At 35.8% G+C, this 22,888-nt stretch overlaps 1 protein-coding gene across 2 annotated transcripts; it reads right to left on the bottom strand.

The window, feature by feature from the left end:
- Positions 1-2,440: 2,440 nt before the first annotated feature.
- On the bottom strand, positions 2,441-22,879 carry TYW5 (tRNA-yW synthesizing protein 5). 2 transcript variants are annotated; one of them, XM_058709995.1, is made up of 8 exons: positions 22,704-22,879; positions 17,847-18,001; positions 13,027-13,096; positions 10,129-10,173; positions 8,928-9,065; positions 6,648-6,735; positions 6,149-6,265; positions 2,441-3,831 (listed from the first exon to the last, which is right to left on the bottom strand). In XM_058709995.1, the coding sequence occupies exons 1-8, from the start codon at positions 22,779-22,781 to the stop codon at positions 3,575-3,577; spliced, it is 948 nt and encodes a 315-aa protein (XP_058565978.1). In that variant the 5' UTR covers positions 22,782-22,879; the 3' UTR covers positions 2,441-3,574. The 2 variants fall into 2 exon arrangements, with proteins under 2 accessions (XP_058565978.1, XP_058565988.1); XM_058710005.1 differs by lacking the exon at positions 8,928-9,065.
- Between the last annotated feature and the right edge of the window lie 9 nt (positions 22,880-22,888).

Here is a 22,888-nt window from a genome sequence, read left to right as displayed (position 1 = left end):
TCATTTTAGGATCCCATTTAATGGAGCTTTAAAAATAGAATACAACTTAGGCGTACTTAAAACACCAAACACTCAGCATGTGTGCTTGCAACAAGACTGAGGTAACAGCAGGGATGTGTGAGTGACTGCCGGTCGACTGGCTCCTCACCACGTCTGGTCTCAGCCCTGGAGGAAGGAGTCCCAGCAGCACAGCTCTGACCCCACGCATACCTGCACTCCAGCTTCCTGCATTTTGCTTTCCTTCAACTTCTCAGGTTCAGCTTAGATGTCTGTTGGCAACTTCAGATAGGTGAGAGAAAAGCCTCCTTACCAAGATTCTTTCCAAATGTTCCCATAGCCGCTCTTCAAAAGGGTGGAAAGATACAAAATAAGCCTTGTTGAATTTATTTCCCTTTTTAAAACTGTAAGTGACAAGTTTTAAATCAATTACTGAATAAGTAGAATTCCAATGTAATTATGTGCCAAGGCAAATACTGTTAGTGTTCATGAAAAACTAATACAGTCTAACACATGTATTTAAAAAAGTTGTTTTGAAAGAATGATAGAGGGGCCAGAAAAAAAAAAGTCAAAATATACAACTGCAGATTCCAGTCTGCCCACCTAAATTGTCTAACTTCTTCCCAAAGACAATCACTATCACTGGTTTCTTGTATATTCTAGCAGAGATAATTCTGTACATATACAAATATAAATGTTTACTTACAGCAAACCTTTGTTTTACACAAACGGCAGTATACTATATCCATAGTTTCCAACCTTTTTCTCATTGAATTACTCATTTAATTACCTTGAAAACTTTCTTGCCAGTACTACAATACCTCTGTCTCATTGTTTGACTGCATAGTATTCCATTTTCTCTTACACTCTGTTGTTTACTTGTTAGTCTTACTTTGTATCCCTTGTCTATGTGGTACAGTGAGTGGTACAGTGACAAGTTTTGCTGACAGAGAAGAAAAATTCCTTTGTGTATCAGGTCAAGCCCCCAAACTGTAGTCCAAGAATAACAAGAGATGTGCTGCACCTAAGGGAGAAAGCGTGGAGAATTACTGACCTGGTCACCACAGGTGTAATTCCAGTTTCTGTCACAAGCCTGGACAATCACTTAGGCGATGTGGATTGATAAAATGATTTCTAAGATCCCTTTCAGCAATAAAGTTCTAAGATTTGGAATTCCTGAGACGTTGCAGCTAACACATACTGTTTAATATGTTATATGTTAAAAATATCTCATTTGGTCTCAATCAGGTCAGCAAAAAAGATAAATGCAAAATTAAGACTCTAACATTAAAAAATATGACCAAGGAAATCATTTTAAAGTTTCCCTAAGGGTTCACTTCTAGTTTTGTAGGCATTATAATTTAATACTGCCACAAGAGCCACCCCAAATCTCAAAGCTAGCACCAGCCATCACTGTCCCTGCCCTGGAATTATCTCTGTAATTTTGTAGCAACCCTATAAAGTACAAGTTTAAAGATGAGGAAAATAAGCTTCAGAAAGATTAAATTATTTAACTTGCCTAAGGTCATGCAGTGTGCTTCCCAAATAAACTGAATTAAAATGAATATTCATTGGGAAGATTATAATCTATTTTACTTCCAAGTTTTCTACATGATTCTGGATATATACTTTGCACTGATTCTCTTTGTGTTGTTTTTTTTCAAAGAGGCAAAACCCAGGAGGTTTATTAAAGAGCTGAGCATAAATACTGTTCAAACTAACAGAGGTTTTTTTTTTTTCTTCCCAAAGGAAAAGGAATCATTAAAGAATTTCTTTGCTTAATCTAAGAACTAAAGATAATTAAAAAAAAAAAACAACTAGTAATTAAATCAGGCTAATGTGACAATTGCTTTTCTAACAGACCGTCTTTTTACTTTTGTTGACCTGAGTAACTTCAATATCTCTTCCCAAAGGCACCTAGGGAGTTCAGAATGATTTTTTATATACTTTTCTGTTATTTATCATAATGTTTTTTATACCTGAAATTAATCAAACTCCAAACACAGGATATGAACAGATGAATTACTTTAACAGAAAATTTTGTCCATAATTAAAACACACCAACTTGATGCACTCAGATTGCTTTAGATGAACACATTTGTGTTCTGTAAATATATCTGGTCTTTCTTCAATGAAATTGCAATATAATTACAAAGAATGGCACAGATCCACATACAATGGCTCATTGTCTTCAATGATGACAACATTATTGGGATCTCTCCTGTATTCTTAAAAAAAGAATTTTTCTCTTTAAAAAGAGGTGGAAAAGCATTTAGTGGGGAAAACTAATTGGGCTGAGATTTAGCTGTAAGTATAAATTAAAACAGATTTGAACATTTTCTGACGTTGAATAACTGAAAAAAGGGGCAGATCTGACTTACATTGAGTGCCAAAAAACCCCAGGATCAGATTAAACTTTTTGGACAAATCACAAAACCAATAATCCAAATTACTATCATTTAATCCAGTTGTTCTCAATCCTGATTATACATCAAAACAACCTATGAGGTCTACCAGATACAGATACTATACCAAACCCTAAACATACCGAATAAAGTCTACAAAGTTGGTGCCTAGACAACTGTATGTTTTAAAAAGCTCAAAGGAAAAATGTAGTAGACATCATTGGTTGCTCATCTTCTTTTCCTAACCTGAATCCTAATTTTAAAAATTATCCATGCTGTCCGCATGTATACCTCATGTACCTCAGAGGAAGAGGATTCTACTAATAAGCTCCAGGAGACCCAGTTGTTCTAAGGGTTATTCCATACCGTTTCCCAGTGACTGGCTCAGCAGTAGACAGGTCTAAGCCACTTTAGATCAATGAGACCCTGGGAAAGCTTTTGCATATTAAGAGAAGGCCCTTGGAATCCAGCCTGACTTCTCCTCTGCATGTAAATGAAGAAGCACATGGCTCCAACTGCTATTGGCAATCATCCCGTGACCACGAGGGTAGCCAGCCTTAGGATGATGCCAATGCTGCATTTGAAAATGGGGGAAACAAACCTAGGTTCTTGGTGACACTACTGAATCACTGGATCAGAAATACTGAAGCCCGTTTATCAGTTGACTTCATGTATAATGATTCAGTATATTTTATTAAGTCATTTTATTTTTTTTAAGTTTGAGAGGGAGACAGCACACAAACAGGGGAGAAGAACAGAGAGAGCACAAGCGGGGGAGAAGAACAGAGAGGGACAGAGCATTCCAAGCAGGCTCACCACTGTCAGCATGGAGCCCGATATGGGGCTCAATCCCACAAACAGATCATGACCTGAGCCACTTAACCGATTGAGCCAACCAATCTATTTTATTAAGTCATTTTAAGTTGGATTTTTAATTATTTGTATCTGAAAGCTAGAGTGGTCCCACCTAGTACAACATTCTTTCAACCTACTGTATTAAGTAGAAACCATATAAATACAAATTCATATTTAATCTATAAGTCTGAGATTGATTTATCTTTCCTATTTTAACAAAGAATCAATCTTTAAAAAATATTTTATATGTTATACTTTTCTAATATTTGAGTTGAACTGTATTGCAAAGTTTATATTCATTGCATTCACTTCATTATTTACTCAAAGTTTTTACTATAGGCTTTATCTTGAATGTGTAAGACCATTCTCCGTGCATAGAAGTCCCTGTATTCCTCTGGTAATTCAGACAGTGTTTTTAAAGCTCTGTCCAGAATTTGTGCAGCTCTTGATGCTGCCGTAGGGTCTTTGTTTCCATAGGTATCCGTTTTATCATAGCATTCAGATGGAAGGTGCTTCCAAAAAACATTCACTCCCACTCCAAACTCTTCAGAGATTACGTTATGGAACCATAAAGCTAGAGAAAGTTAAAAAAAAAAAAAAAAAAAAAACCAAGTTAAAAATAAAACCTAGAGTAAAAAAAAAAAAAAAAAAAACACCAAAATGTCAGTGAAATATCACAAATTGCATATAGCCAATGTAAGAAATTCTTGTAACTAGATGCCTTCGTTAGCACACTCCCAGCTTTTAACAGAATCATTTTAACTTTTATGAACTGCCAACCAATTTAAAGTGTCAATAACACAACCCTACGTTTAAAACCTTTGGAAGTAGCAATTTTCCCTTTTAACTTGAAAGACATAATAAAGTTGTATTTGTTTTGTAGTTCTGTAATTTGGGGCTATGTTTTGTGTTACTTGTTTACACTTCCTGAGTCCTACAACCACATCAAAAGTGTTTATTTTTTGTACACAGAACATTTCAATTATTTGAGGAGTATCTTTGACCTTTTCTGCCTCAGCACAGTACTTTTGTTCTCAAAGACTTCCTATTCAAGCTGCATATTTGGTTTTCTAACTTGCTTAAATTTGCATTCATTGTAGCCTCCTTAGTTTCATATTTCTAATTAAATTAATTATAATTTTCTTATATTTCTTTCAGCTCCTTTACAATATATAAAACTAAAGCACATATCTGGTGGTGGAGATGATGAGGAAACTTTGTCAAATGATATAGCTAATTAATTTTTCACTTCCTCTAGAACATTTCTTTGTTTTCCATTGAGTCTAAACATTTTCAAACTTACAGGTGCTATAGGAATATGAAAGCAACATCACAATATAATAAAGATGAAATACTAGTCACATCAAAAAATGTTTAATCTTGTGAATGGGAGAAAGTAAGATTTACAAGATGCTAAATTTTACAAACAAACTCATTCTAAGAGTGCTCTAGGAAAAACAAAGCTTAAAATATTTTGATTTGCAAAACTAGTTTCAAACATGGATTTAATCTTAATTATTCTTTCTTTAAGAATCTTTTTGCCTTATTCAGTATAACAGGAAAAAAAAGCTAACCATTCTGTTAAATTTGAATGCAAAGATGGGGGTTTTGCTTTTATTTCAAAATATATGCAAATGTTCAGTATTTCTGGCTTTTTTTTTTTTTAACTTGTATATAGAATAAGGGAAAACTGCATAGCTCCTAACCATTGTCTAAAGATATAAAACCCCAAGATTTAAATAATGGCAATAGATTTAAAGACTAGTATGCTGGTTGTTTACAGAGAACATAAGAATAAATAAGTCAATGTATCAAATCAGTATTATGTTAAGGACATGGTAACAGGCCCCTTGGAGAATACAAAAATTACCAAAACATGGTTACTTATCCTCAAGCAGTGTATAATGTAGCCCCAAATGAAATCATCATATTAAAAAAAAATTTTTTTAATGTTTATTTTTGAGAGCGAGAGCGAGAGAGAGAGAGAGAGAGAGGACAGAATATGAGTGGGGGGTGGGCAGAGAGAGAGAGACAGAATCTGAAGCAGGCTCCAGGCTCTGAACTGTCAGCACAGAGCTGGATGTGGGGCTCAAACTCAGGAACTGTGAGATCATGGCCTGAGCTGAAGTTGGACGCTTAACCGACTGAGCCACCCAGACACCCCTCATCATATTTTTACTAATACTTTTTTACTTAATTCTGTCCCTGAAAAAGAGGTATTAATGATTAAAAATATATTAAATATGGGAAATAGGACTATATAAACAGAATTTGTTAATGGACTCCTTTAATCTTAATTATGATTTTTTTATCTTCAGGTATTCACTTCTGAATAATTACAGATATTAATTACATCACTAACTACAACAACTAATGCCTATTTATTGTACAAAGAAATTAAGCGGCACTAATTCAGACCTTAGAATATAATGCACAAAAAAGACATCATAGGTGTTAAGATTATAATAATTTGATACTTAATAAAATTTCTAATCTCCTTTGGCTTTGAAATATATTTACCATTTCTTTGTAAATGCTTAAGTGACATAATTCTAAAATATATAAATATTTTAGAAATGAAGTGATTAAAAAGAACAAACTAATCTTTTCCCAGATATAAATCTATTGCTTGATGTCATTAAATAATTAAGAGTATTATATTAATTAATAATATATTTATAGGTTGCCTTTGAAAAACAAGATTCTTAATTTTATAAGAATTTGCTTAAGCATACTTTAAACACACATACACAGTTGTATATAAAAATCAACTTGTATAGGACAGAACATATAATAAATATACTTTTGTACTAAAAAAAATATCATATAATGGATGAGTGACAGAGTACAGAGTTTATAAACAGCAAATTAATGAGGTCTAGAAATCTTACCAGGAATGAATAATACATCTCCAGCTTTAAGGGAACATTCATACCTTCTAGCCTTGCAAAACAGTGGATATTTAGCTAAGTCTGGATTATCTATATTCAGTACTTCTGATTTAGTACCTGAAAAGTTGCAAAAAAGGATAATAAAGATTAAGCAAAGTTAGCATTTCTTAAAAGGTAATCGCAAGTATAAACTTGAAAGTGTATTCTTTTCTGTACAATTATTTATTTTATCCACACTGTGAGAACAATTACTATTCTGAAACCTAAGCCAGTTTTCAGTGACCCACCCTTTATGACCATGGACATCCATGTAATATAATTAAGAAAATTTGAAAATTTCATTATTCACACAGCCTATTACCTATATACACATGCACAGTGAACACAAATACATCATAATTAGGAAGAAGCCCTAAGATATTTTTCTATGAAAATAGAATTCTTAAAAAGAGAAACTGAATAGACCAGACCTTAGAAATATAAACTTAAAAAAAAGTACCTGATAAATATAGATACTGGGCATCTCGAGGACTGAATAGTACAACACGTTTTTTTCCTGTCACTTGTATCAAGAAGTTATCCATTACCTGAAGGCCAATAAGAACTTATGGATAAGCAATATCTAAAATTCAAATAAATAGAACCAGTGGTATTCCAAACAGTTAAATGTAAACCCTATCCTTTAGTAAGACTTGCCTCACATTATCTAAAACTTTTAAAGTAATATTCTAATCTAACAAAGAAAACATTTGTATTCTAAATACAACTGTGCCTTTATTAGAGGTATTCCAGCAGCATTGCCTTAAAATGGTAAGGACTGGCAAGCCATTAGGAAATCTGAGGACTATTTGCCCTTGCCCCAGTATTCTGACAGAGAAGGTAGTTACATCTATTTGAGGCTCCCCTTGGTTAGTACTTATTTTACTTATCTGTCAAGGGATGCTATGCAATGAACATTGGACAACAGATTGAAAGCACTTAGAAAAATTAGGTGCTGGAAAAACACAAAGTATTGCTGTAATCAACCACTACTAAACTCTTATATAGCCAACCATAATTTAGTTACAGACATCCTGATTTCCAAATTATTTCTACCGGACTATAACTTGGCAAATGTTCTTTATGTACTTACTAATGGAGTAATCTTGATTTCTGCATATGCAAGGATATACTTTGTTGGTACACATTGTGGAAAATGTTAAAAGGTGGAGATACATAATTCTTAGCCAAGGAATTAAAATATATACTAAGCAAGATATATTCATAATTATTTACATTTTGCTTCTACCTAAGCATTTCTCCTTTCACTAACCCTTTTCTTATGTAAACCTTAACTATATAACAAGCACTCCTTTGACTTACTTTTAATTTAGAAAAGATTTATCAAATTTCATTATAAATCCAGATAAAAGTGATACTAGTTAAAATTTAAAATAGTCACATAATACAATTAAAAATATATTTCAGGGGCGCCTGGGTGGCTCAGTCGGTAAAAGCGGCCGACTTCGGCTCAGGTCATGATCTCTCGGTCCGTGAGTTCAAGCCCCGTGTTGGGCTCTGTGCTGACAGCTCAGAGCCTGGAGCCTGTTTCAGATTCTGTGTCTCCCTCTCTCTGACCCTCCCCCGTTCATGCTCTGTCTCTCTCTGTCTCAAAAATAAATAAACGTTAAAAAAAAATTAAAAAAAAAAATATATATATATATTTCAGTTACTATATCATTTTCTTACCATATCATTTATGTAAAACATTTAAAAACTAAGCTAAGAATTTGTCTACCTCATTTAATTAGAGTTATTATGTTACAATCCCCCCAAGAGATCCTCAGCTGAATTATAAAACATTTATAAAACAATATAGCTTGATTTAGAACTTAAAAAAAATTATTTTATCCTTATTTATTTTTAAAGTTTATTTATTCTGAGAGAGAGAGAGAAAGTGGACACATGAGTGAGAGCAGAGGGAGGGACAGAGAGAGAGGAGAGAGAATTCCAAGTAGGCTCCGCAGTGCCAGCGCAGAGCCCGACATGGGGCCAGAACCCACGAACCATGAGATCATGACCTGAGCCAAAACCAAGAGTCAGACGCTTAACCAACTGAGCCACCCAGGCACCCCCAAAATTATTTTATGTTTAGAAACTTATTAGGTATTGCTTTAGCTTCCTAAATTTCTCCACACAACAACAAACCATACACAATCCTACACTTTTAATGTGTAGGATTAATGTGTTTAAAATATTTATATGCATATATTTAAGCAAGTAAAATTATAATACCATGATATGATCAGGGACAATATTCTATGTATCTTGCTGCTCAACCAATACAGTTGACATTTCACATTCTCAAGGGATATATAATCTAAGATCTTCAGATATCCCCAAATTCTTACAACTGGAGATGGCTCTCCACAAACTTCTGCCTTTCTCTTGAAAAACAGTTCCACCTAGTCACATGTGTCATCTTCACATCCTCATATCATAACCTTATGACTTTTGCCATTTGTGCAACTTTCCCCCCTCATCTGGTGGCCATTTTTCACACACACAAAAAAAAACTGCACAAAACTTACATACACACAATATAACAAGACCACAGAGAAATGCAAATATGAGAAACTAGGCACCAACTTGCAGAGCACCTGTTTTCAAAGCTCATGTTTCAGCAAATTATATCTCCAAGATCTTTAGGGTAGTCTACAGAATGTTAAAACTGTAAATGTTATATCTATAAATGCGAAAGATTGACTATAGCTTCAGATTTCTCATTTACGTAGCATACATCATAGTGGGTCCAAAGTTGTAATCCTGGTGAGCTAATTCGAAAAACACTGGAAAAGAACTGCTCTTCTTTGAAATATTTTGGAAACTTAATATCTCCTTCCAGTAAAGGAAACTGCTTTCTGATATCTGCAACATCCTGCATTGAGACAAACATGGTAAAAATTTTAATGATAAATGCAATATTGGTGTAATGCTTGTTTTACTTCAGTCTGCCATCAGAGCCCAAGATATCAAGAAGGAATGGGGCAAAAGTCTGTTCATTGCTTTAAAATACTAGTAGGTGACCACAGCCAACACATGCTCTTTCAAATGAAGTAATAACAGACTATGTAACAAGACTGCAGATTCAACAATATCAGTACTGTTAAGCTTTATATGCTTAATTAATAGAGAGGTTCTTCCTATTTATAAACAACAATCATACAATTGCCATCTACTCCAATATTAAGTATTTAAAATCTATGAGTCAACAATTTGAACATTATCAACTATGTAAAACCTGTGGGTTTTACTAAGGGAGGAAACTAAAAGAAAGTAAAGAATTAAATGGGAAATAAAAGGAAAAACCAGAATCTTATTTGATCGTTTTATTTTTTAACTTTTTTAATGTTTATTTTTGAGAGAGAGTGAGCGAGAGCGAGCATAAGCAGGGGAAGGACAGAGAGAGAGGAAGACACAGGATCTGAAGCAGGCTCCAGGCTTCTGAGCTGTCAGCACAGAGCCCGATGTGGGGCTCCAACCCATGAACTATGAGATCATGACTTGAGCTTAAGTTGGATGCTTAACCGATTGAGCCACCCAAGCACCCCTTACTTGATCATTTTAGGCAGCCATATTAATTTGACTCTGAATACATGTCAAAACTTATATAATGAATTATTCAGAATGTTTATAATTATTTTAGATTATATTTTATTAGTTGAATGGCCATCTGTAAAATATATTGTTGAAAGGATTTCTTAATTATATAGAGATTAGAGTAGATGACTTTAAACACTAAGATACTATGGTCCTGCTTAAGAACTAAGTAACCAACTTTTAATAATTTTATCTTATTCAAGGGCACAAATCATTGAGAAAATAATGGAAAAAGATGAAACAAGTCATGTGTCAGGCACTAAGTATAAAACTACAGTGCCAATTAAAATATATATATCCATTTAGGTTTTAAGCATTTGTTTTACATTCAGAATTCTTACCTTTCTAGGGTCTTCCCCAAGTGACCGTAAGTAGTACTTCTCATCCTTAAATATTGCAAAGAAAAATAACATAAATATTCACTTAAAAATATTAGAAAGTAAAGACAGAAGGAAATGAGTCTTAAAATCTAACCCAGTTAAGTTGTTTTCGAAACAGTTCTGTTTTCGTACCCTTTCTACTAATGCTCTCTGGTGGCCATATGAAGAAATAGCTTTATAGGCCGCTTATTAGGACTAGATCCACAAAATGTTATATGAAATAAATTTGAAAGGCAACACATACCTACTATGTCTAAAACACAATGCTTAATTTATTTTTTAATGTTTATTTATTTTTGAGAGAGAGAGAGCAGGAGCAGGAAAGGGGCAGAGAGAGAGGGAGACACAGAATCCAAAGCAGGCTCCAGGCTCTGAGTGCTCAGCGCAGAGACCCACACAGGGCTCAAACTCACAGACCACAAGATCATGACCTGAGCCGAAACTGGAAGCTTAACTGACTGAGCCACCCAGGCGTCCCTACAATGCTTAGTTTAGATTTTATGCTCTAAATTACTTAGACTCTTAACAGTTTACAAGACTGAAAAGAATTCTCATTTGTATAACACACATGATCTCAAGGTATTGTGGAAACTAACAACAAACTTTTTCATGTAATGCAAATGTAGAATAGGAGATAAATATAACAATTTATATTTTCAGTAATAAATATTTTAAAAATCTGGAACACTGCATTTTATCAAGGTAAGCCTTATAACTGATCATATAAATTCTCAAGCCAAATCCTTTAGAGTCAGCTCATGTATGAATTAGAAATATGTCACATCAGAGTAGTAAATTTATGTTGATACTTTAAAAAACTGTCAACTACCCTTCACTGAGTAGCTAGAGTAGAGAAGTGTTTGAATTATAAAACACTACTGTTGCTTGCATTTCCTCTAAAAATTAAAGAACTGAGATACTGGGTCAAGTACAGGGGCAATCCAACTCAGGAATTCTGCCTCTTTTATACCTACACCTTACCATCATAACACAAAATTCAAAATCTACATCATTTATCTTAACAACATATTACAAATCTAGGACCAAAAATTTAACTCAGCTCTCAGATCCAGTGTTTTCAATTTTTTTTTTAACATTAATTTTTGAAAGATAGAGAGAGACAGGGTATGAATGGGGGAGGAGCAGAGAGAGAGGGAGACACAGAATCCAAAGCAGGCTCCAGGCTTCAAGCTGTCAGTACGGAGCCCGCCGCGGGGCCCAAACTCGCGGACCGTGAGATCATAACCTGAGCCAAAGTCGGCCACCCAACTGACTGAGCCACCCAGGCGCCCCTCAGATCCAGTGTTTTTATGTTTTTAACTAGCCTCATATAATTTCTATAAATTTCTTACTGGGTAAATAGGTTTCAAAGTATGGTTTTCGGAATTCTAAGTTTTCTGTCCGTTCTAATATTTCAGGATTGAAAAAAAATAAATTCAGCCTTTCAAGGTCACGCTCTTGTTGGGGTAGCCCCAACCACTGACTGAGCAAGATGGAAAAGGACTAGACACTGTCACCCACCCACACAGGACTCCTCTAACAGGCAGTCTTTGCTGAGGAGTTCCACCTTGAGCTGGCAGAGATGCTGTCTTCCCTCACCTAACCCTCCCCTTTCTTTTCAGAGGTATTACTCCCCAATAAACCTTTTTGCACTCCTAAGCCCATTTGTGCACCTGCTTCCTGGAGGACTGAGTTGATAGTCTATATTCATCTTACACCTAAAAATTATGGATTTATGTCTAAAAATTATGGAAAGTTGTAAATAAGATGAATATATACTGTTAGTTCAGGTAAAGCTAATGGATTCAGTTTTAGTAGACAATCTAATCATATCATAGAATCACAGCCCTGCAGAGTGTGGAGGGATCCTGGTGATAATCTAGTGTAATCACTACCTGCTGAAACAACTGTGAACAGGCAGCACCCATCACAACAAAACTGGCCACCAGCCCAGCTGGCTCAAATGCAGACAACAGCTTTATTCAAAACTTAACAAGCAGTTTATTTTTAAAATGTGCTTTTGAGATAACAGTGAATTTGTTAAAAATGTATTTCTATATAAGCCGTAATGTCTTATCTCAAGATATTTAAATTGAATTATTTAAAACTGGATTATAATGTAAATAAGTAGAATTCTTCTGCATTTAATCCTGAACAAATGTTACAGCAAATACAACAGCAATCACATTGATAATAACTAACAATAATAAAATACAGAAACAGTCTAACAGTCAATAAGATACGAAAATAAAGTTCTCTTTTAGCATTTGAACTTTGCATATCAGACCAAAGCATTTTCTTAAAGCATTTTTTTTTTTTTTTTTTTTAGTTCGTTTATTTTGAGAGAGAGAGCATGAGTGGGTGAGGGGCAGAGACGGGGAGAGAGATTCCAAGCAGGCTCCACACTGTCAGCATGGAGCCTGATGTGGGGCTTGAACTCACAAACCGTGAGATCATAACCTGAGCTGAAGTCAGACACTCAACTGACTGAGCCACATAGGTGCCCACACACCAAAGCATTTTCTAAGAAAGTATTATTAATAGCTAACATTTAGTGAGTAGTTTCGACATGTCAGGCATTGATTTTATTTAGTTAACTGTATCAAAAACTTTATCAAATAGGTACTATTATTGTTCCTGTTTTATAGATGAGTATATCAAGGCACAGAAAAATAACATGGCCAAGGTTTGAGATCTAATAAATAGCAAAACTAGATCTATGGCATATATAACCAAACCTTAAAAACAGCTATCAGAGAAGGCTACAACTCTGGTATATCTAATGTTCTTGTACAAGAAAATCCACCTAGTATACAGATATTAATGCTTTCTAAAGAAAATAATGTTCAAAGCAGTTACCTCTGAAATAAAGAATTCTTCATGCTTTTCTTCAGCTGCCCTTTGAACCAACTTATCAAAAGGTAAGGTTCTGAAATAAACACAAAAGAAGCCTTAGACTTAATAAATCAAAAGGTAAAGTTCTGAAATAAACCAAAAAGTAGCCTTAGACTTAATAATAAATCAACCAGTAATATTCTATAGGTATATATATAGGTTTGTTGGAGTTGTATGATCTTCTGTTTTACAGTATCCATAATTTTTATTATATCTATTATGTGCAATTTTTCAAAATTCATTTAACAGTTTGCTTATTTGACCTAGATTGTCTAAAATTTTGATTTCAAACATTAAAGATTTTTAAATCTATGGTGCAAATGAATCATTCTAATGTCAGTATCCTCCTATTCCAAGTTACTGTTAGAAAAATGTTTCTGTGGTATCTGGTTATCTCTCCATATACACAAACTTTCAAACTTGCTACTTATTTTCAAGTGTCATGGCAAAACAAGTCTTGTGACTGACAAATGGAACAAACTACTAGTGCTACTTTGGAAGAGATAGTAAGCGAATGGTCCAGTGAAGATCAAGTCCTTCCCTCTCTCACTGATCTTCCTGCCTTTAGGCACTACCACAGAAAACAGAGGCCCTTAACACTGCTCTCAGTCTCCTTCACTACTATGTCATTTAAAAAAAAAACATTTTTTTTAGTGTTTATTTATTTTTGAAAGGGAGAGAGAGACAGAGCATGAATGGTGGAGGGGCAGAGAGAGAGAGAGAGACAGAGAGAGAGAGGGAGACAGAGAGACAGGGAGAGAGAGAGAATCTGAAGCAGGCTCCAGGCTCTGAGCTATCAGTACAGAGCCCAACACGGGGCTTGAACCCGTGATCCATGAGATCACGACCTAAGCCAAAGTCAGATGCTCAACTGACTGAGCCACCCAGGCGCCCCACCACCACTCTGTCATTTTAAAGATCCTGAGGTGGGGCACCTGGATGGCTCAGTCAGTTGAGCATCTGACTTCAGCTTAGGTCATGATTTCACAGCTTGTGAGTTCGAGCCCCATGTTGGGCTCTGTGCTGACAGCTCAGAGCCTGCAGCCTGATTCAGATTCTGTGCCTCCCTCTCTCTCTGCCTCAGCCCATTTGCATTCTGTGTCTGTCTCTCTCAAAAATAAACAAACATTAAAAAAATTTTTTTAAGATCCTGAGGAATACCTCAAGAAGAATTCAGTGAAGTGACCAAATTTTATTCTTCTTCAATATTTCTGTTTAAATGGCTATCTCCTTCCACCCTTATAAACAGAGATGAACATCACAGAAGCAGTTTGTTTCCTTTTGTCTTACTCTTGAGCCTGGAAGGCTACCATTTCTCTGGGTCCCATCCTATCTAGTCAACATTCTAGAATCAAAAGTACTGACCCCCACATGAAGATGACAACAGTAACATCAAGACAATGAAGTCTTCAAAAGCATCTGGGTCAAAAGCCTCTCCTCCACCCCTCCACTGCACTCCAACCTCCAAAAGTCCAATTAAGAGTTGTAATCTTTTCATTCTTCCTACCTAATATCTTCCCACTTAAATGTGTACTGAGGAGGTGGGGAGAAAGGGTTAGCAAAAACCCTTTCTCCTTCTCTATAAGAAGATGACCTTGGGCCTACCTTCTCCTAGCAATGTTTTCATAAAAACTTACTGATTTAAGATAAATGTGGAATGTTAGCTGTGAAATCAGGTAACATTGTTTATTGTAAAAATGACCCTTGATTGATAAACTATGTCTGAACTAAAAGGCTGATGAGTGGACTGTAAATATTTGTTAAGAAGCAAAAGATTTGGCTTCCCTGTGTGCAGTGTAACTCTTGTAACTGAGTTTGTCCCTTGGTGGAACCTAGAAGCTAAATTCACGGGGCCATTTCATGTCACTGGTTTCTGTGGATTCTGTGGCTTGACTAAACTAAGGTGTTTCTGTACCCACCTATATAGTCTTGTTCCCTTACAACTAAGCTGTCACTTGGTGAGCCAAAAAATGGCTACTGTTTTGGAATAAAGACTCCCACTGATCCTATATTGCTAGAATGTGGTTTCCCGCCTTGTATCCTTTTGTAAAGCTAAGTGAATCTGATGCCAGATTACGAACTAGTGAGTCCTGTGGCTATGAATGTCAGTCTGAACTTGAGGACATTGCTGATAATTATGTACAAGAGTGAGCACTGCCAAGAGAGAAGAAAGGAGTCTGCCATTTGCTCAGACCAATTTCCTACTACAGTTTCTGGCTAATTATATCAACAAATTTACTTGGAATCCCCCTATGCAATGTTTTCCTCTCTGACCTCATCACATACCCTTATTCCTACTAAAGCATCTTTGAAGAGTTTGGAGAAAATGTAGAAGCTTCTCTGGTCCAGAGCTACCCCTGTAATTGGCACAGTAGCCCAGGCTTAGCTTTTTACTAGGAAAACTCAGAAGGGTTTTAAGACCTGCACGAGAACAGGGCAATGAAGAAAAGCAGAACTTGGGTGCTATTAGCAATCTTTTCCCTCATGTAGTGGTGCCTGTCAGAGCTTCTATGTAAGCAAAGCTGAGAGAGGGGGGAATGAGGTATGAATTAGGAAGTTCCTTGGTCTAGAGGTTTTATCTATCCTATGCATGTTTCAAAAAAAAGGACACCTGCTATTTAAATTCCATTTGTCTGGACTGGTAGACCGACCAGTAAGGGAGACAGTATCAAAGAGGGGTTAGTCTCATGGGCTCTGTGGAGTCAGGCAAATTTGGGTATAGATTTGGTTCATTATTTCAAGGTATATGATCTTGGGTAAGTTACTTAATGTTTTTAAGCCTGTTTTCTCAACTGTATAATCATAAACAACAACAACAAACAACAAAAACTACCTCACAGATAGTTTCCAAATTAAATGACTAACATAATCTAGGATGCTTGGCACAGCACCTGATATATAGTAAGTGCTCAGGAAAGGACAGATGGTAGGGTGAACAACAATGATAATGTACCCATTAGCACCATGAAAGTAGTTACCAACATTTTAAAAAAGAAAAAGAAATCTTCACTGTCCTGGTCCCCATTTGCAAAGGCTGCTTTGCAAAATCAAGATCAGGATTAATAAAAGTATAAGTAAGAGCAGGATGATGACAGGAATTAGATGACGTGATAGACAGAAGCAGTTAAATAAAGCTTATGTAAGAGTCAGACTTATTTATTTTTTTAAACGCCCAGAAAAATACCAACAATATTCTTTCACCACACAAGACTCTCCTCATACTACCCTGATTCTAGAGGAACAATGAGAGGCACCAAGAAGGAAGAAGTAAAAGCTAACCTTGGGAATGTATTGCTTTTCAAATATTTAGTAAGCAGAAACGCAACCTTAAACTGAAGTGGTAACAATGACACATGTGTGTAGGATTTCTTACTTTCTAGACTCCTTTTGACCTAGATGCCTCCCTTCTTTCCTACTCCCTGGTTGGTAACTGCCAAAAATGACTGCATCTATTTTTTTCTTGCACTAAGAAAATAATCTTGCAACTCTTTAGTAGCTCTAGTGAAAGGCTTGGAGAAAGCTGGGATAAGAACTATTACATAATGTATGTGCTTCAAAACAAGTTTTGAAAAGTTTATGGAACATGACAAAACATCAAAGCAATTCAAGATGAAGTTTCAATGCCCATTTGTTATGGTTTTGGACTCTCTGGAAAATAAACATCATTAATTGCTGGCTTAAAAATGTTCATCATTCCAGCACTTTCTTCCACTTTTCTGGTTTAATAAAAAATGAAAAGTTCTTGCACTTATTAAAACTTATGGCAATTAAATTCAATTCATGGCCTACTAAACACCAAAACTATAATGGTGAATATTCAAAGGCTCAAAAACTAAGAAATACTTTGGCAAGCTGCTATATGAGCTTGGATATTTCTAATGAGAAAGGAATGGCTCTGGACATTAGAAGCTCTGTTTAACTCATCTCTAAACTCTGGAAGGAACAGTGAGAACCACCTTTCTTTAAAAATCAGTCTTTTGTGAACTACATGGTTTTTCAACTGAATTTGCTGGAAACTGCATGTGCACAGAATATAAAAATTTGTTTTTTTTAAACATTTTTAATGAAACTTATAGGAATAAATAGCATATTAAATATGTAAGATAATAGCATTTAAAACATTGAAGTTTGGGCATTCAGCAGCTTTTAACTATCTTATTTACTTTTAAGACATCTCAAGCATAAAATGATAAACACAAGGAAAATTAAAAGTATCTAAGGTTATTGTGTCAAAAAAGAAAATTATGATTTTTTAAGTTATCCAAGTTGATGAAAACCTATAGCAAACATAGCAACTACCTGACCTATATTTCTGGAGGGAGCAGAAAAAAGAAAACATGGGCTTATGCTTTTCTAACAATGAAGAATTAGAAAATCTTTTAAAAATAAGGGCATTAAAAATCAAGCTAGGTTATGAAGGGAAACTTTAGAATTCATTACTCTAGATAACAATTACTAATGAGGTAGGATCAATTAATTAATGAAGCACTGAATGACTACAGCAGACCCAATTTGGGGGTTAATCTAACTCAAGTTATAGAAATCTGGTTCCTTCCAGAGTTCCAGAAGGTAGCAGGCATATACCCTATTTTAAAAATGGTCTTTGAAAATGTCTTTATATAATTATGCAAATTTAGAATTTAAAAATTAGTAAGCTATTCCATGACTGTATCAAACTAGCCAAAAGATGAAATGCAGTATGGTCTTTATATAATAATACAAAACTATTTTATAAAGGTTTAAAAGCTATTTGTAATCCCAGAGTAAGCCTCAGAAGAAAATACCTATATACAAAGTTCTTACTAATGAAGTCCATCTGGGCAACTGCAGCAACATGAATCTTTACTTCTTTTTTCCCTCCAACTTGGCTCAGGTAATCCACTGTCCATTTGCTTGTACATGCCCCCAAATCGATTCCTTCCAACACTAGAGGTTTTCTCTGTAAGTGGCAAAAACATACAACAAAAAATCAGGGAAAATGAATAATATATGAGGAGTTATATTTGGCAATACAGGGACAAAAACAGTAAGAAATGATTCTTGATCCTAAGATGCTCAGACTCAGACCTTTTGACAATTCATGCTGTAACTGAAACAGGAAGAGCAACAATGTAATATACTTAGAACAAAATTTAACATTAGGAAAACAAACCAAACAAAACAGCAGTGCCATCACTAGCTAGGAACAACAAATCTGAACATTACTTACAGCATTTTCACAAGTGCTATTTATAACAAAAATATAAATAATTAAAATGTGTACTTTACAGTCAATATTGTTTGTAACTTTTTATTTTGATACTATTCCAACTTGTGAAAAAGTTGCAAGAACATTACAAAGAACTCCCATATACTCTTTACTCTGATTCACCAACTGTTAATATAACATTTTGCCCCATTTATTTCACCATTTGCTCTCATGTTCACTATGTGTATAGAGAGGAACATATTATTAAAAATAAATTAACTTCAAGGTAAGTTGCTGACATCACACTTCTTTATCTCCAAAAACTTGAGTATAGTTTCTGAGAACAAAGATGTTTTCTTACATAGCCACAGAATAATTATCGAAATTAGATTTAACACTGATAAAAATACTACTACTTTACAATCCATATCCAATTTGCTAATTGTCCAATTATCTCTTATAGCTTTCTTTTTTTTTTTTTTTTTTTTTTTTTGTCTATTTCTGAAATCCCACATTGCATTTAGTTGCCATGTCTCTTTTAATCTGGAACAGTTCCTCAGCCTTTTTCTTCCATTACCTTGACATTTTTGAAAAGTACAGGCCAATTATTTTGTAGGATGCCCTTCTATTTCAGTTTATCTCATGTTTCTCCGTGATTAGATTCAGGTCATACATTTTTGGAAGAAATGTACCACAGAAGCAATGCTGTGTCCTCCTCAGTGCAACACATCAGGTAGCACATATTTTGCTCTATTATTTGTGATGTTAATTTTGAGCAACTGGTAATTCCTGCCTGAATCAAGTATTACTATGATGAATGCAAAAATCATGATTTTAAAAAAATTTCATCATCTTCTACATTAGGTAGCATTCTAATGTCAAAATGAGCTCTAACATCCCCATTTATTTATTTTACTCACTTGGTTTAATCTACTGATTTAATTTGATGCTCGAAATATCTCATATTTGGCCAGTAGGATCCAATCAAGCTGGCTCTTGTGAATTTTTACCTGAACACTTCCTTTCTTTATAGCAAAAAACCACAATCCAGAATCCTTTTATACTTTTTCTGTCCCAGCCCTACAATCATTTCATATTTAGAAACCATGATCTTGGTATTAGGTGTGTTCATTGCTATTGGGCTGTCATTACTTCTAGGCCTTCTCAGTGGACAGAGCTAAGAAATGTGTGAAAGTCTGTGTATATTCATTTCTCCTTTTCCCAAAGACACACACATAATCACACATAGCCCACATATGTATATACCTATACCTATTTCTCTCTCTCTCCAAGCATACATATACACTATATACACATATGCACTTAATAGATGTATGTATGAACGAACCAAAATACCACCAACACTGAAACCCCAATACCGATCTTACACCACAAGGTTCATTTTAAATTTCATTGTTTATATATTTGTAACTCTCTTCTGTTAACAGTGAGAAACCTTGTTGCTATCATCTTCAATGTTTAATCAATTGCATAATCCCAGAATTCACAATAAATACTTTCACGATTGCTAAGTCATATCACTGTAAAAAGCAAGTCTATTAACTAGAGTTCAGTATTTGTTTACAGTTCTTTTTGTCTTTAGACTGAAGACATACCAAGTACTGTGCTCAAAAGTGATTTGGGTTACTTATCTCCCTCCCCCTTACTTAAGTTCACTTGTTATTTTTTTAAATTCTACATTAGAGTTTTGGTTTTTTTAATCACTACTCATCATTAATTTTATTATCAGTATTACTTTAGAATGTAAAACATTAATGTGATCCCCAGAGTCAAAACTATGCGAAGAGGTCATCCCATCCATATTCTTCCACTTCCTGCTCACTCATCCCTTATAGATAACCAGTCTCATTTTTGGCTTATCGTTCCTGGTTTTGTTTGTTTGTTTGGCAGAGAACAGAAACACATATACTTCCTTATTTCCCCTTCTTTTTTACAAAAAAAAAAAAAAGTGGCATATTTTGTGGGGTTTTTTCTGGTAATTTGATTTTTTTTTTTAATTTAAAAATATATCCTGGAAATCACTGCTATCAGTTCAGATTATCTCCCTCATTCTTTTTTACTGCTTTGTACACCATAATGTAAATGAACAATTTAACCAATCACTCTCCTGTGCATAGTATTTTTAGATTATTTGCAATAATCCCCAAAGTAAACTCCTCAAAGAGGGATTGCTGGGTTATAAAGTAAACACACATAGTTTTGTTAGATATGCCAAATTCCTCTCCACAAGGGTTGTACCACTTGGCATAAAGTGTGAGAGTTCCAGTTTCTTCACAGCCTCACCAAGAGTATTATTAAAGCCATAGATAAGAAATGGTATATCAGTGTAGCTTTAAGTTCTCTTATAAGTAAAGTTGAACATCTTTTCATGTGTAGAGGCTATTTTTTATCTTTTTTTTTTTTTTTTTGGTCAACTGCTCACATTTTATCAGATTTTTGGCCTTTCACACCCCACCCCTTTAATTTTTAGAAGTTCTTCATATACATGGCCTTTTCTGCCCTTTTATGAAACATGTTGCAAATACTTTCTTCCCCAGCTTGTATTTTATGTATTCAAATTTTAATCTGTTACCACACCTGAATTTTCAGTCACAGTTAGACTGTCCACTGACCTAGATTATGGAGGAATTTATCCATGTTTTCTTCTAACACCCATGTAGTTTAATTTTTCTACATTTATGTCTCTGATCCATTTAGAGATTTGGTTATTCTTGTGTATGATGTCAGATATAAATCTAATTTTATCATTTTTTAAAATGACTATCTAGTTGCCCCCGCATCATTTATTTAAAAGTTCCTTTGCCCCAGTGATTTTTTTTAAATATTTTTTTAAACGTTTTATTTATTTTTGAGACAAGGAGAGACAGAGCATGAACAGGGCAGGGTCAGAGAGAGGGAGACACAGAATCTGAAACAGGCTCCAGGCTCTGAGCTGTCAGCACAGAGCCCAACACGGGGCTCGAACTCACGGAAGGCGAGATCATGACCTGAGCCGAAGTCGGCCACTTAACCGACTGAGCCACCCAGGCGCCCCTGCCCCAGTGATTTTTAACACATCATGGTCATCACATACTAAATGCCCATATGAATGGAAATTTATTTCTAGATGTACACCTCCAGACTTTCTATTCTGTTTCTCTGGTCTATCTATTCATGCATCATTCATCACACTGTTAATTATTAAAACATGTTAAAAATCTGAGGACTATGCCCCCTCATCGATTTTCTTTAGTGTTTCCAAGTAGAAAGGTCTTGTTTCACAGTTTTATTAGTTTCTACTTTATTACATCGTGGCCAGAGTGTTGTTTGCAATACTCCACTTTAGGAAACTTAAGTATGTCCACTTTGTGACATATTATATGTATCTTGTCTGTAAAGATTACGTTACAAAATACTCTTTGCCATGCATCTTAGGAAAGCATTTTCACATGCATTGTTTCTCCACAATCGTGCCCTGCAAGCATCTTATACGATCACACCCTGAGGTGGGAGTAGGGAGGGCAACAACAACCCATCCAGCACTAGACCCACAAATAAATGAAGGCTTAGATCTTCGCTCTAGATTGCTAACTCCTAAAAACAAACAAACAAACAATCAAAAAACTTCGTTCCTGACTTTTTTCATACTGAGAACTGTAGCCCTGTGACCACCCTTCTAAATATCAAGTAAAATTGCTGAGGGAGAGTTCTACCATAAGCATACTTAACTGTAAGCTTGTGGATTATATTTTTCTTTTAAGTACCTGCTGGACTTTTTAGTCTGTTCTGAAGCCTGGATTCCCTTACAAAGCACCGCGAGTCAAAATACTTCCCTTTAATATTGTCCTCTTGAGTATTCTCTTAAGGAACTGAGGTTCGAATTACACATATAAGAGGTTCCAACGTCTGAACTGGAATTCAGGTTAGTTAGAACCGAAGACCAGGGGAAGTCAGTTTCCCGAGGGATTCCCATTGCTTTCCCTTTTGGCTCGATGCAGTGAAAAATTGCTCTTCTGAACCCAGTCAGTGGAGTAGACTAACACGCGCCTTTCACGCAACCAGTGGGGCGACGAAACCTCCAAACTTTAAGAAACCCAACGCAACTCCCTTCGTTGCCATGGTAACGGAGGAAGACAAAATAATAAGAGTCCGTCCAGAGCCACGCTTCGCAGCGAGCAGCGCTTATTAGGCAAGCTATTTCTCGCACTCCTGGCTCCGCTATCACCCTGCTCCCCGAAAACGTGGCGCTGTTCTCCCTGGAAAACTTGACAGATGATCCATTCGACATCCCCCATGTGCTCTCTCCCCTGGCCACAGAGCCAACAAGCCATCTTCAGCCGCCTGCCGCCTCCTCCCCATACCCTGGGTCTCCAGAAACCAGTTCGGAGCCGCCCGAGTGGCAGGGACAGGTATTCCCTGGCTCCCTGCGGTTCGGCCTGCCCGAGGGCCTCACCTGCGGGTAGAGCTGCTGCGTGAACTGTTCCTGCGAAACGCCCTCCAGCCGGGCTACCGGGATGCTCTGCCAGGCCATGGTCGCTCACGCCCGTCCCGCTCAAGTCCCAGGAACCCCGGCCCGACACGTCCGTCAGCGCGCCATCCGCCCGGAAACGCGACCCGGAGAGAAAAGGTCCGCGGGGC

This window comes from Neofelis nebulosa, chromosome 2 (genome assembly GCF_028018385.1).
Source record: "Neofelis nebulosa isolate mNeoNeb1 chromosome 2, mNeoNeb1.pri, whole genome shotgun sequence".
Classification (NCBI taxonomy): domain Eukaryota; kingdom Metazoa; phylum Chordata; class Mammalia; order Carnivora; family Felidae; genus Neofelis; species Neofelis nebulosa.
Note: the sequence above shows the minus strand (reverse complement) of the source record. Positions and strands in the feature narration are given on the sequence as shown.

What these genes read in the sequence shown, in the direction of transcription:
- TYW5 (XM_058709995.1), bottom strand. Translation starts at nt 22,781, where the DNA reads ATGGCCTGGCAGAGCATCCCGGTAGCCCGGCTGGAGGGCGTTTCGCAG. An exon ending in AGTAAGAACTTTGTATATAG is followed by an intron (nt 13,097 to 17,846) that starts GTATTTTCTTCT and finishes TGTTTATTTCAG; the next exon opens with AACCTTACCTTTTGATAAGT. An exon ending in AAGAATTCTTTATTTCAGAG is followed by an intron (nt 10,174 to 13,026) that starts GTAACTGCTTTG and finishes GCAATATTTAAG; the next exon opens with GATGAGAAGTACTACTTACG.